The 13,723-nt window shown below is 47.3% G+C and overlaps 1 protein-coding gene across 1 annotated transcript; it reads left to right on the top strand.

The window, feature by feature from the left end:
• Positions 1–211: 211 nt before the first annotated feature.
• LOC130129936 (Golgi reassembly-stacking protein 1-like) lies at positions 212–10,651 on the top strand. Its single transcript, XM_056299630.1, has 9 exons — positions 212–404; positions 944–1,024; positions 3,656–3,859; positions 5,464–5,550; positions 5,712–5,842; positions 6,980–7,124; positions 7,212–7,326; positions 7,847–7,969; positions 8,059–10,651. Exons 1-9 carry the CDS (start codon positions 339–341, stop codon positions 8,304–8,306), a joined length of 1,200 nt encoding a protein of 399 aa, XP_056155605.1. The 5' UTR covers positions 212–338; the 3' UTR covers positions 8,307–10,651.
• Positions 10,652–13,723: the final 3,072 nt, after the last annotated feature.

The following is a 13,723-nucleotide window of genomic DNA, read 5'->3' as shown; positions in this document are numbered from 1 at the left end:
TCGATTCCTCGCTATTCCACGCTTTTCACATCTCATCCGCTTTTTGATCTTCATTTGTATGTCTTGGTTATTCAAACGCTGTATTTATGTAAAAGTCTTGCGTAGCAGTGTACGAATGTGTGTATTTGCGGCGTTGTGTGCGCTTGCCAAATGCAAAGGCTCTGCGTTTCTGTTATCTGTATTTGGTAGTTTTGTCTGGACTCGGCACAAGCTGACGGTGCCTGTCAACGCCGCGACCTAGCTAATAGTAGCTAGTTATTCCTTAGTAATGAAAGTTATTCTACCTCACTGACCCTTGTCTCATAGTTAGTGTTAGTCAGTAGCGTCGGTCGGGTGCAATGGGGTTACCGCAGAGTTCGTTTTTGACGGACGGGGGAGCCAATAGTGGATACCACGTCCACGGGGTAACTAATAGCTGCGCTAGGTTAAGCGAGGTTGTGCCCTGGTCGGCTGCTGCTGCTGCTGCTGCCGCTGCTGCCGCTGCTGCTAACGAGGAAGTTACCCATTATATAGTTTGTGTTGCTAGCTGTGCTAGTTAGATCGGTTGTGCTACTTTCAAAATTAGCTTTATATTGCGTGTGCGACTCGGTTCGCTTCATCTTAGTCACAAGACACCGATGTTCCGTGATGAGGTGGCATTTGGCACATATCCAAGCTACATTACGCTTAGACAACCACTGCTTCTGTGCGACGATCTCCGACTGAACTAGCTAGTAACCAATGGGTTACTTTTAAATAGTTCTGCATTGTTTATATGTCTCTGTTGTGGAGAAGGTCCCTAATATCTGCGCAATGATGGGGTGGGCAGGGATGGGTTGGGGTGATGTTTCCCCTAATTTTGCTTCCTGCAATGCTTTGACTTGACACATGGTGACGTCTTTGAGTAATCTGTACTGTCAGTCTGTGGTTTGATTGTTTTTTTCCTTCTTATTTTACATTTCAGGTTCAAGAGAATTCGCCGGCTGACAAAGCTGGTTTGGAGCCCTTTTTTGACTTCATCCTCTCAATAGGAAATACCCGACTTGTGAGTATGGAGTTGGTCAATAAAATCTTTGACATCACCCCCTCCACCCCAGTCCCTGAAGAAGACAGATGGGTGCAACTTAATTTCCTTCCACATCATTGCATGAATGTGTACAGAAACTCCCGAAATGTCTCATTCTGTGATATGAAAGATGTTTACTATTACTATTACAACTATTTTTGGCTGCTCCCGTTAGGGGTCGCCGCAGTGGATCATCCATTTCCATCTCTTCCTGTCCTCTGCATTTTCCTCTGTCACACCAGCCACCAGCATATCCTCCCTCACCACATCCATAAGCCTCCTCTTTGGCCTTCGTCTTTTCCTCTTCCCTGGCAGCTCCATATTCAGCATCCTTCTCCCAATATACCCAGCATCTCTCCTCCACACATGTCCAAACCATCTCAATCTTGCCTCTCTTGCTTTGTCTCCAAACCGTCCAATCTGAGCTTTCCCTCTAATATACTCGTTCCTAATCCTGTCCTTCTTCATCACTCCCAATGAAAATCTTATCATCTTCAACTCTGCCACCTCCAGCTCCACCTCCTGTCTTTTCATCAGTGCTACTGTCTCCAAACCATAGCTGGTCTCACTACCATCTTGTAAACCTTCCCTTTAACTCTTGCTGGTACCCCTCTTTCAGAAATCACTCCTGACACTTTTCTCCACCCGCTCCACCCTGCCTCTACTCTCTTCTTCACCTCTCTTCTACACTCCCCATTACTTTGGACAGTTGACCCCAAGTATTTAAACTTATACGTCTTTGTCACCTCTACTCCTTGCATCCTCACCATTCCACTGTCCTCCCTCTCATTCATGGATAGGTATTCCGTCTTGCGCCTACTGACTTTCATTCCTCTTCTCTCCAGTGCATACCTCCACCTCTCCAAACTCTCCTCAACCTGCACCCTACTCTCGCTACAGATCACAATGTCATCCACAAATATCATAGTCCACGGAGACTCCTGCCTGATCTCGTCCGTCAACGTGTCCATCACCATTGCAAACAAGAAAGGGCTCAGAGCCAATCCTTGATGTAATCCTGCCTCCACCTTGAACCCATCCATTATTTCAACTGTACACCTCACCACTGTCACACTGCTCATACATATCCTGCACCACTCCTACCTACTTCTCTGCGACTCCCAACTTCCTCATATAATACCACACCTCCTCTCTTGGCACCCTGTCATAAGCTTTCTCTAAATCCACAAAGACACAATGTAACTCCTGGCCTTCTCTATTCTTCTCCATCAACATTCTCAAAGCAAAACATCACATCTGTAGTGCTGTTTCCGGACTTGAAACCATAATGCCGCTCGCTAATCATCACCTCTCCGCTTAACCTGGCTTCCACTACTGTTTCCCATATCTTCATGCTTTGGCTGATCTACTTTATACTTCTGTAGTTTCTACAGTTCTGCACATCACCCTTATTCTTGAAAATCAGTACCAGTATCCTTCTTCTCCACTCCTCAGGCATCCTCTCACTTTCCAAGATTGTGTTAAACAGTCTGGTTAAAAACTCCACTGCCATCTCTCCTAAACAGCTCCATGCCTCCGCAGGTATGTCATGTGGACCAACCGCCTTTCCACTTTTCATTTTCTTCATAGCTGCCCTCACTTCCTCCTTGCTAATCCACCATACTTCCTGATTCACTATCCCCACATCATCTAACCATCTCTTGCTCTCATTTTCTTCATTCATCAGCCCCTCAGAGTACTCCTTCCACCTTCTCAACACACTCTCCTCACTTGTCAGCACAGTTCCATCTTTATCCTTGATCACCCTAACCTGCTGTACATCCTTCCCAGCTCAGTCCCTCTGTCTAGTCAATCAGTACAATTCGGTTCCTTGGGTACATGCTCCACCACTTCATCTAACTCACTTCAGAATTCTTCTTTCTCATCCATCTCAGCATATGCGCTGATAACATTCATCAACACACCTTTGATTTCCAGCTTCAAACTCATCACTCTTTCTGACACTCTCTTCACCTCCAACACACTCTTTATATACTCTTCTTTCAGAATTATTCCTACCCCATTTCTCCTCCCATTCGCACCATGGTAGAAGAGTTTGAGCCCACCTCCGATGCTCCTGGCCTTACTCCCCTTCCACCTGGTCTCTTGCACACACAGTATACGTACCTTTCTTCTCTCCATCATATCAGCCAGCTCTCTCCCTTTACCAGTCATAGTGCCAACATTCAAAGTTCTGACTCTCACCTCCACACTCCTACCCTTCCTTCTCTCCCGCTGCCTCTGGATATGCTGTCTCCCTCTCCTTCTCCTTTGCCCAACAGTAGCATAGTTTCCACTGGCACCCTGCTGGCCAACAGTACCGGTGATGGTCATTGGTAACCCGGGCCTTGTCCAATCCGGTATGGAAATCTGATTTATGATCCGCATATTTGATTTGGCAAAGGTTTTACGCCGGATGCCCTTCCTGATGCAACCCTCCTCATTTATCTGCTCTTGGACCGACACTAAGAATGCACTGGCTTGTGCATCCTCAGTGGCTGGGTTCATATATGAAGGAAGATACATTTTCATATATGAAAGATGTTTATTCCATCAAATTCTGTCAAATGTCAGCATTTAGATGGCTCATGTCTCCTTCTCGCTCCCTAGAATAAGGAGAGTGATTTGCTGAAAGACCTTCTAAAAGCCAATGTGGAGAAACCAGTTAAGCTTGAGGTACACAGCACCAAAACCCAGCGGGTGAGGGAACTGGATGTTGTGCCCAGTAACATGTGGGGCGGTCAGGGCCTGCTGGGAGCCAGCGTTCGCTTCTGCAGCTTCGAGGGAGCCAACGAGAATGTTTGGCATGTCTTGGTAAACGAAGCCTAACCTGCTTGTCAAATATGTACTCTTATCTCTTGTATGGGTGTTAATGGGAGGTGAATAGAGGCTTTCAGAGAGGTGGAAACCCCCCAATTCGTTGGACTCGTTAGATAACAATTACAATTTGGTACATATTGTTAATCAACCTCAATTAGGGTTAGTGTTCGGTTTAGGCAACCTCCCCCTCTTTTTTTCTCCCCAATTGTATCCAGCCAATTACCCCACTCTTCTGAGCCATCCCGGTCGCTGCTCCACCCGCTCTGTCAATCCGGGGAGGGCTGCAGAATGCCACATGTCTCCTCCCATACATGTGGCGTCACCAGCCGCTTCTTTTCACCTGACAGTGAGGAGTGTCACCAGGGGGATGTAGCGCATGGGAGGATCACGCTATTCTTCCCAGTTCCCCCTCCCCCCTGAACAGGCACCCCAACCGACCAGAGGAGGTGGTAGTGCCAGGACACATACCCAAATCTGGCTTCCCACCTGCAGACATGGCCAATTGTGTCTGTAGGGATGCCCGGCCAAGCCGGAGGTAACACAGAGATTCGAACCGGCGATCCCTGTGTTGGTAAGCAATGGAATACGCTACCCGGATGCAGAGGTGAAAAAACCCGGTCCAGAAAATAAAAATCTCTAACCGTGTCTTTACTCCATCCATGTATTTAACCAGCTGCTTTGGGAAACTAGTCAGTGCAATCTGATGGTTTAGTACATGGGTGGAGTAAAGACACAGTTAGGGTTTTTACTTTCTGGACCGGGTTTTTCCACCTCTGTCCGGATGCCCCCCAGTTTAGGCAACTTAAACATTACATCACCATACATCAGTGTAATGAATCATACAGACCACTCTGCATTAGAGGGCCCCATTATAACAACCGACTGAATGGTACATTCCATTATAAAATGGTGTGCCTTGCTTATTGGCATACATACTATGACTCACCCTTTTCAGAGTCGTTAAGATCGACTTGTACATGACTAATGAGATGAGGCTACTTTCATTTCAAGAAAATATCAACTGCTTTAACATGTTTGGCTGTTAGTCCTTTGTTGAAACTCTTCACTGCAATTTTTGTTTATTAACATAGTCTTATTGATTTCAGAATCTGAACTTTAAAGTGGCCAGTTATTTATTTATTTATTTTTGGATCATTATTTATTGACTCGAAATAAAAAAAAGTGCAATTGGATCTTTTATTTTTTTCTTTTAATGAAAAGGGGCTCTCTTGTGTAGTTAAACTAGTCTGAACCGCTGTGTTTAGTCACAGAAATTTCTCTCAGACGGCTTCTAAGTAGTGCTTTATATGAAGACCAGAAGCCTCAACCCAGTTTCACCTGATAGAGTCTTTATGATTCAAGATCATGACTCTACAGTCATGATCTTGAATCATATCCTACAAATTATTTACATCTGCTTATATTCAAGGCAACATTAAACTGTTACACGTTGTGATGGACTGGCGTGAGCGCCTCTGTTAAGCCAGCTTACATTATCTCTGCTGGTTCCTGTCCACATGGCTGCTGGGTAATCATTTCACTGTATATAATAGGATTTTGAGGTTGAAACGCTTGAATAACTTTGTGTCCCCTCTCAGGATGTGGAGGCCAATTCTCCAGCAGCACTGGCAGGGTTACAGGCACACCGGGACTTCATAGTGGGAGCAGACCAGGTGTTGCAAGACGTAGGTTTTCACCTTTACATCATAACAATGACATCCACATGAAGGCACCACCCTGCTAAAAAACAAGTTTGTTCATGAATGATGTTGACAGTTTCTGTGACTAACTGCATCCTTGTCTATTAATTTGTGTGTTTTTAACATGACTCTTTCTTTTTATGCAGTCGGAGGATTTTTTTTCTTTGATTGAAGCCAATGAAGGGAAACCTCTGAAGCTCCTGGTGTACAACACACAGAGCGACCAGTGCAGGGAGGTGGTGGTGACACCTAACGGTGCGTGGGGGGGTGAGGGAAGGTAGGGGTTCCTTAACACACTATACACCGATCAACCAAAACATTAAAACCACCCGCCTAATATTGTGTAGGTCCCCCTCGTGCCGCCAAAACAGCTCTGACCCCTCAAAGCATGGACTCCACAAGACCTCTTAAGGTGTCTTCTGGTATCTGGCACCAAGACATTAGCAGCAGATCCTTTAAGTCCTGTAAGTTGTGAGGTGGGGCCTCCATGGATTGCACTTGTTTTTCCAGCACATCCCACATATGGTCAATCAAATTCAGATCTGTGGAACTTGAAGGCCCAGGCAACACCTTGGACCGTCATGTTCCTCAAACTATTCCTGAACATTTTTTGCTGTGTGGCAGAGTGCATTATCCTGCTGGAAGAGGCCTCTGCCATCAGGGAATACTGTTGCTATGAAGGGGTGTACCTGGTCTGCAGCAATGTTTAAGTAGATGGTACATGTCAAAGTAAAATCCACATGAATGCCAAGACCCAAGGTTTCCCGGAACATTGCCCAGAGCATCACACTGCCTCCACCAGCTTGCCTTCTTACCACAGTGCATCCTGGTGCCATCTCTTCCCCAGGTGAATGGCACACACATGCACCCGGCCATCCACATGATGCAAAAGAAAACTGTGTTGTGACACCTGTCTATCATAGCCAGCAAAGCTTTTCAGCAATTTGAGCTACAGTAGCTCTTCTGTGGGATTGGACCAGATGGGCTAGTTTTCACTCCCCGTGTGCATCTGTGAGCCTTGGGCGCCCATGAACCTGTCGCCAGTTCACCGGTTGTCCTTCCTTGGACTACTTTTAGTAGGCACTGACCACTGCATATCAGCAACATCCCAAACGACCTGCTGTTTTGAAGGGGCTCTGACCCAGTCTTTTAGCCATCACAATTTGACCCTTGTCTGTCTAATACATCCCACCCCTTGACAGGTGCCATGGTGATGACATAATCAATGTTACTCACGTACCTGTCAGTGGTTTTAATGTTTTGGCTGATCAGTGTATCTCAATAACATGGATAATTTCTCCTGTAATTATAGAAGTAGTTTTTGAGGTAATCTGTGTATACATATAACCTTTCTGTACTCTGAGCAGACAAAGCAAACATATCTCCAGGTTTCTGTGTCTCGTTTGTGTTTCAGCCTTGGCTGTGGTATTGGTTACGGCTATTTGCACAGGATCCCAACTCGTCCTCTGAAGCCTGACGCCCAAGGTGAAAGCAAGTTTCAGTCCCCTGCGATTGCAGTTGACAGTACACAAGAACTACCTATGAGTGACTACGCCAAGGTATCACACCATTTTTCTCAGCAAGATGTTGTCGTCTGGTATTCCTGATAAAACAGATTAAACTGAAACATGTTTTGTGTCCCTCAGGTGCCTTCAGTGGCTGCATCCAACCCTCGTGGAGGGACTGAAAATCTGTCTGAAAATGAAGAAGTTGGCCAGGACCCACCTCTGACCCCACCCATGCAAGCTGTTCAAGACGTTGGTAAACAGAATTACCTAATACAGCCATGGGATCTTTTTCAGTGTCTTGATAGCTGACACGGCATGGTGGCGCAGTGGTTAGCGTGGTCGCCTCACAGCAAGAAGGTCCTGGGTTTGAACCCTGGGGTAGTCCAACCTTGGGGGTCGTCCCGGGTTGTCCTCTGTGTGGAGTTTGCATGTTCTCCCCGTGTCTGTGTGGGTTTCCTCCGGGGGCTCCGGCTTCCTCCCACAGTCCAAAGACATGTAGGTCAGGTGAATTGGCCACATTTAATTGTCCCTAGCTGTGAATGTGTGTGTGTGAATGTGTGTGTCGGCCCTGTGATGGCCTGGCGGCCTGTCCAGGGTGTCTCCCCGCCTGCCGCCAATGACTGCTGGGATAGGCTCCAGCATCCCCGCGACCCTGAGTGCAGGATAAGCGGTTTAGATCATGGATGGATGGATCGTTGACACACACAGTTTTGTTTTCATATGTTACATAGAGCCAGTGTTTAAGTTGAACACTTGTTCTTTGTGAATGTCAGATATCTCTAGCGTTTCCGAGGCAATGACCATAGATCTCTCAGAGATGGTGTCCACCATGAATGTGAGCGACAGCTCTGTATTCGCCAATTACGGAGATACCTCTTATGATCAGTTCAGCCCAGGTAAGAGGACTTGATTAAACCTGGTTGTCAGAGCAGTTCCGTTTTTTTTTTTTAATGCCGTCCCATTTAACCGCCGTCATTTCTTACAGATAACTCAACCACTGGCCAAATAGTGCCTTCATCACCAGGTGGGGAGTTGGAATCAGACGTCCAGGAAGCCGAGGGGGGGACCGCGACAGACTCGATCCCCCCCAGCTTTCCCAGCAGTGAAGCCACAGGTGACACTGTAAGTCAAGATGTCATCAAACGAAACCTGTGTGACACTAGTACCTCGGGGGTGGAAGGCATCGACGTCTGTCCCTCCGGCTCAGGGCATGAGGACAAGCAGGTGTCATAGCAATCTGCCTTAGAGAAATAAGAAGACTGCTGTTTACGAGTAAGAGGTTTTCTATTTACTCAGAAGTACTACTTGTACCAGCTAGCTTATGTCGGAGGACACGAGGTGAGGTAGATGTAGATGAGATTCAGACTCTTATCTTTGAAAGTTGCGTCACTGGAATTTGTTTGTATTTCCAAAAGTTTTATTTGTGGGATGGGTGTCACGGCCCCATCATGCTCAATTGCACATCTCAGCGTATGAATTAATAATAAGAATATACCAAGTTTGTCTTGAAGAAAATGCTTCCTCATTGAGCTGGAGGAAGTCAACTGTATTCATGATCTACGCCTCAGCTGCTGTTGTAATTCAGTTGTATGTGTCATGTAGGTTTTATTTGCACAAGCAAAATGCCAAAGCTGTAGGATTTGTAGAGCACTTACTGCTCCGACCATCATCATCATCACGTAGCCCGTGTTTTTTAGACTTTTATGCTCAATAACACAGTTTTTGTGTTTTGGGAGGTGTTTTTTTTTCTGAGGGGTGGGGTAAGAGGAGGTGATTCTGCTCAAAGTCTGTTTTCTCTCAGTTTATATCTGTTGTGAGGTTGGCCAGGGCCCCCGATGTGTTGTTTATTTCAGAACGGCAGACCAATTTATCTCCCGTGAATGAGTGGAGGAGGGAGTCAAACTCACCGTTACATAACACTAGATTATTACGACTGTTGTTGGGAGATTTATGCATATGGGTCCCGTTGTCTTATTTGCTTTATGCAAAGCCTTAGCATATGTGTTGCACTTTAAAGGAAAATCTGCTCTGAAACAGAATTTACGAATGTTGTCCCTGTGACCACTACAAGACTGTCCAAGTGTCCTGTAGAAATAAATAGACTGCTGAGGCGATGCGCTTTAATGGCTTAAAGAAAACCCAGAGAACTTGACCATCGTTTTTCCAAATGCGTTTTCTAGTTATAGAAGTGTAGACATCGCTTGTCTGGGTCCTGAATCAGTGCGCAGTGCTGGAGCGGCTCCTGCATCGGCAGTAGTGTTTCTGGATCACATCTCAGATGAATGCCCAGGTTCTCTGGCTCTGTAATCGTCACAGTATTGTAGCGAATTGAGGGGAGCAGCCGGGAACCGCTGCAGCCTGGACGCGAACCCGGGTTGCCCGCACCACAGGCGACTACATTCACCAGTCAGCTAAAGGGTGCGACCCCTTAGCCAGCTGGCTAGTCTAGTCTAGTCTACTGATTCATGATTGTTACACTACCCCCCTCCTTCAGGAAGTGCGTCCCCGTGGTTTAGCATATCAGCTCCCTCACACCTCTGGGTGCACACGCTTCCGATGGCCTCACAGCCTCACCATCCCACTTCTGACTCCAATGTAGTGAATTCAGGGGACAGCGGGGACTCCGCCACAGCCAAGATGCAAACCCAGGTCGCCCGCACCACGGGCGAATTTGCTAACCAGTCAACTAAAGGGTCCACCCGTTAGCCAAGGGCTAGTCAGTCTAGTTTCCGTAGTCGTTACACTACCCCCTTCATTTGGGAAGCGCGTCCCCACGCTTCAGCATACCAGCTCCCTCCCGCCTCTGGGTGCACATGCTTCCGATGGCCTCACGGCCTCACCATCCCAATTCTGACACCAATGCAGCGAATTCAGGGGGCAGCCGGGAACTGGGACTGTCGGGTTCGCGTCCCGGCTGTGGCGGATTCCCGGCTGCACCCTGAATTCACTACAGTATTGTGTTTATTCACACTGACTGAACTGCGCATCTTCACAGGAGTAACAGGAGAATTTTGTTTCTGGGTGAGTCGTCCCTTTTAATCCTTCCTTCGGTCATTTGCTGGTGTACTAAGATCAAGATCCGAGTACATTGAGGGGCATTAATCTCTTCACACCTCAGTCGTCATTTGGGCTTTGGTTTTCTAGAAGATGTGTAGCTTTTTTGGAATGACATGCATTTTACTTAGGCCGCTTTCTTGTAACATGTTTTATTTGTTGATGATGTTACAAACACTGGGTAGACTACAGAATGTACCATTTAGTTATGTAACTACAAGTGATTTTATGTGTTACCTCCTCTGGCCTTTACCTGGATGTTGATTCAGTTATGCAACTGATTTCCTCACGTAAGAAGAATGATCGATTTACGACAACAGAAGAGGGCATCGCTGGTGTAGAAGTCCAGAGCATGTTCTGCTTTGTTCTCTTATTTTGGTCCTGTCTTTTGTTTACTCAATTACAATGCAAACTTGTAACGTTGCCTGCGTTTTATCTCCTGGACACAGAGTAACGGTATTGGGTCAAGAGCACATAAATACCAGTTCTGAGCTGAAAAAATAATATCAATAAATGTTTTCTGTTGGAGAAATCGGCGAGTCTGTGCTTTGAGACAGCAGGTGTCAGCGAACACCTCCCCTCGGACCCGGACTCCAAATGATTCAGGTTTACTGTCACTGCTCCCAGTCCGCTGTGTCATATTTACACTGGGTCCAAACACTTTTACTGGTATAATTTGATATAGTAAGTGCTATATATAGCACTATATAAGTAAGTGCTATATATACAGTAAGTGCTATATATAGCACTTACTGCTCCAACCGTCATCATCTGCTCCAACCGTCATCATCTGCTCCAACCAACCTACAAAAACTACTATGTGTGTGTGTGTGTGTGAGTGTGTATGTATATATATATATATATATATATATATATATATATATATGTGTGTGTGTGTGTGTGTGTGTGTATGTAAGAATGCTATATATGGGTGGCATGGTGGTGCAGTGGTTTGCGCTGTCGCCTCAAAGCAAGAAGGTCCTGGGTTCAAACCCCGGGCTTGTCCGATCTTGGGGGTCATCCCAGGTCGTCCTCTGTGTGGAGTTCGCATATTCTCCCCGTGTCTGTGGTGGGTTTTCTCCAGGTGCTCCGGTTTCCTCCCACCATCAAAAAGACATGCATGTTAGGGTTAATACTGTGCCCCTGTGCCCCTGACCGAGGCAGGGCAAGACGAACTGGAGTTGGTCCCCGGGTGCTTCACGGCGGCTGCCCACTGCTCCTAGCTACACAGCTAGGATGGATGCAGAGCGTAATTTCACTACGGGGATCAGTAAAGTACATCCATCATCCATCCATTATCTTAACTGCTTATCCTGCTGTCAGGGTTGCGGGGATGCTGGAGCCTATTCCAGCAGTCATTGGGCAGCAGGCGGAGAGACACCCTAGACAGGCCACCAGGCCATCACAGGGCCTCGGTAAAGTATATCGCAATCAAAATAAAAAAAAAATAAAAAAAGAGAATATTGTATGCATTTCAGCAAAGTCGTGATCTGGGGTCATAGAAAAATACAGATGTATTAGAATAATGGAGTTGACACTGAAGCCCATCCTGGTTCTGGTAAGATAATGAATCATTTGCACTAATTCCATCAGTTCGGCACAGCGTATAGCTGTGGCTCTGCAACCTCCCACACCCACACCCAGCACAATAAATGCAATGCAAGAATCTGAGGGGAAGTAAACAGTGGGATTAAAAATAAAACTAAATAGCAGGTTGCTCATTGAGACCGCAGCTCTCCTGAGTGAAGGACGCCTGCGACTCTCCATATGCCGTTTGATGCTACATCTCCCAGGCGGTCTTTAAGGAAGCCCGATGGACTGAGACGGGGGCAGCAGCACATGGGCAGCATGGAACGTAAATGATGCCACAATTTTGCACTGAGACACAAAGTAGCGTTACACAACCAAATATCCATGTTGACTCTGAGTGCCCAGTACAGCACTGCCATAAGCAGCACAGCCTCAGCACAGGGATCCAGAAGCAGAGCAGCCATATGCGTCAATTATTTACCAGGGCACTCCTCGGCTGGAGAACTGGGAGGGGGGATGGGCAGAGTAAAGGGGAAGAGAAGACACTGTGTGTGTGTGTGTGTGTGTGTGGTGGGGGGGGGGGGCAGAGAGATGAGCGTATTTCTGTTTCTGACCACCAGAGGGCGTTCGGCTCTCTTTAACAAGGCACAGTTTTTGGCAGCTTCTCTCTGGCAGGTCTTTGTTAAAGCGAGGGCATGTTGTTAAGCTGTTACACATGTCTTAGAAGGCTACCACCTGTACCCTAATCTTCACCGCATACATCTCCAACAAAAGCGGGGATAACCGCATCACGAAGGACATTTCTCCCTAACCGGTCACAGCAACATAAATGGAGATATAGACTTAAATCAGGAATCAGGACCATTTATATATCGTTTTCCCAAGCCCACAGCAGTGCAACACAAAGACAAACACAAATCCAAAACCTACAAGAAACCATATATCCAAACTACACAAAAAAACCTACAAAAACTACAAAACTACAAAAACACATATCCAACATGTCCACACAAAAAAATCAACGTCCAAGAGAATGAACACCAGCCAGCATGACTGTAGGAGCTGCCAGTCTGCATGGGTTAGCAGTTAGCTTAGCCTGCCCCGCTTCCACGTCCTGTCAGACCGCCCTCGGTGTTTCCTCTTCAGGCGCAGCTCCAGGCAGAGCCATGGTTCTTGGACCCACTGGACGCAGCAGACCAGGCTCCCACAGCTGATCCAGCGCCAGCTATCCCAGCCAGACACCTTCGACACACCTCCCTGCACTCCACACGACGACACTAGAAACACAGTCAATGCCAGGCAAGGCCGCCGCCAGACCGCCCTTTGTGGTATCGGAACTGCCGGTCTGCATGGGCTAGCAGTTAGCTTAGCCTGCCCCGCTTCCGCGTCCTGTCAGACCACCCTCTGCGTTTCCTATTCGGGAAAGGCCGTGGTCCCCGGGCCCACAGGACGCAGCAGACCAAGCTCTCCCAGCCGATCCAGCACCAGCTCTCCCAGCCACCAGATGAAGACACACACCCAGACGCGGACAAAGACACCGCATGGACGGCACTGGGTGAGGCTGCCGCAAATGTTAAGTTCGAGCCGCCATCTTCCCACACCAGTACTGGGTGAGGCCGCTGCAGACGTGAGTTTGTGTCGCCATCAAATGATATCACACACTGGATAGGTGGTCAGTTATGTAGATGATGGATAATCTTTGGCTCTGGTGCCATCATAGAGAACACCTCATGTCTTTTCCTCCTGAGGATCTGGATGATGTGCAGTTGGAACATGATGTGAGCATCATTTTGGAGAAATGGCCCCGAGTCAAAGAGCCAGCAGATGGGCACGGGGAAGAGATGAGAGGTGGAAGTGAAGAGGGAGGCGACCAACGGGGGGAAACTGACCTTGTTTACATTTTTTGTCGTCGTTCTTACTCTCGTCTCTAGGGACACTGGGACACAGCCGAGCCCACTTGTCAGCTCAGCTTCTCCTCAGCCAGCCAGCAGCTGAGTAGTAGAGTGGTGCCCTGTGCCTCACCTGGTTTTGCACCATGTCAAACTGTAAAATACACCCACTACTGG

Source organism: Lampris incognitus, chromosome 19 (genome assembly GCF_029633865.1).
Source record: "Lampris incognitus isolate fLamInc1 chromosome 19, fLamInc1.hap2, whole genome shotgun sequence".
NCBI classification, from domain to species: domain Eukaryota; kingdom Metazoa; phylum Chordata; class Actinopteri; order Lampriformes; family Lampridae; genus Lampris; species Lampris incognitus.
Note: the sequence above shows the minus strand (reverse complement) of the source record. Positions and strands in the feature narration are given on the sequence as shown.

What these genes read in the sequence shown, in the direction of transcription:
- LOC130129936 (XM_056299630.1), top strand. Translation starts at nt 339, where the DNA reads ATGGGGTTACCGCAGAGTTCGTTTTTGACGGACGGGGGAGCCAATAGT. An exon ending in CAGACCAGGTGTTGCAAGAC is followed by an intron (nt 5,551 to 5,711) that starts GTAGGTTTTCAC and finishes CTTTTTATGCAG; the next exon opens with TCGGAGGATTTTTTTTCTTT. An exon ending in GCGTGGGGGGGTGAGGGAAG is followed by an intron (nt 5,843 to 6,979) that starts GTAGGGGTTCCT and finishes TTTGTGTTTCAG; the next exon opens with CCTTGGCTGTGGTATTGGTT.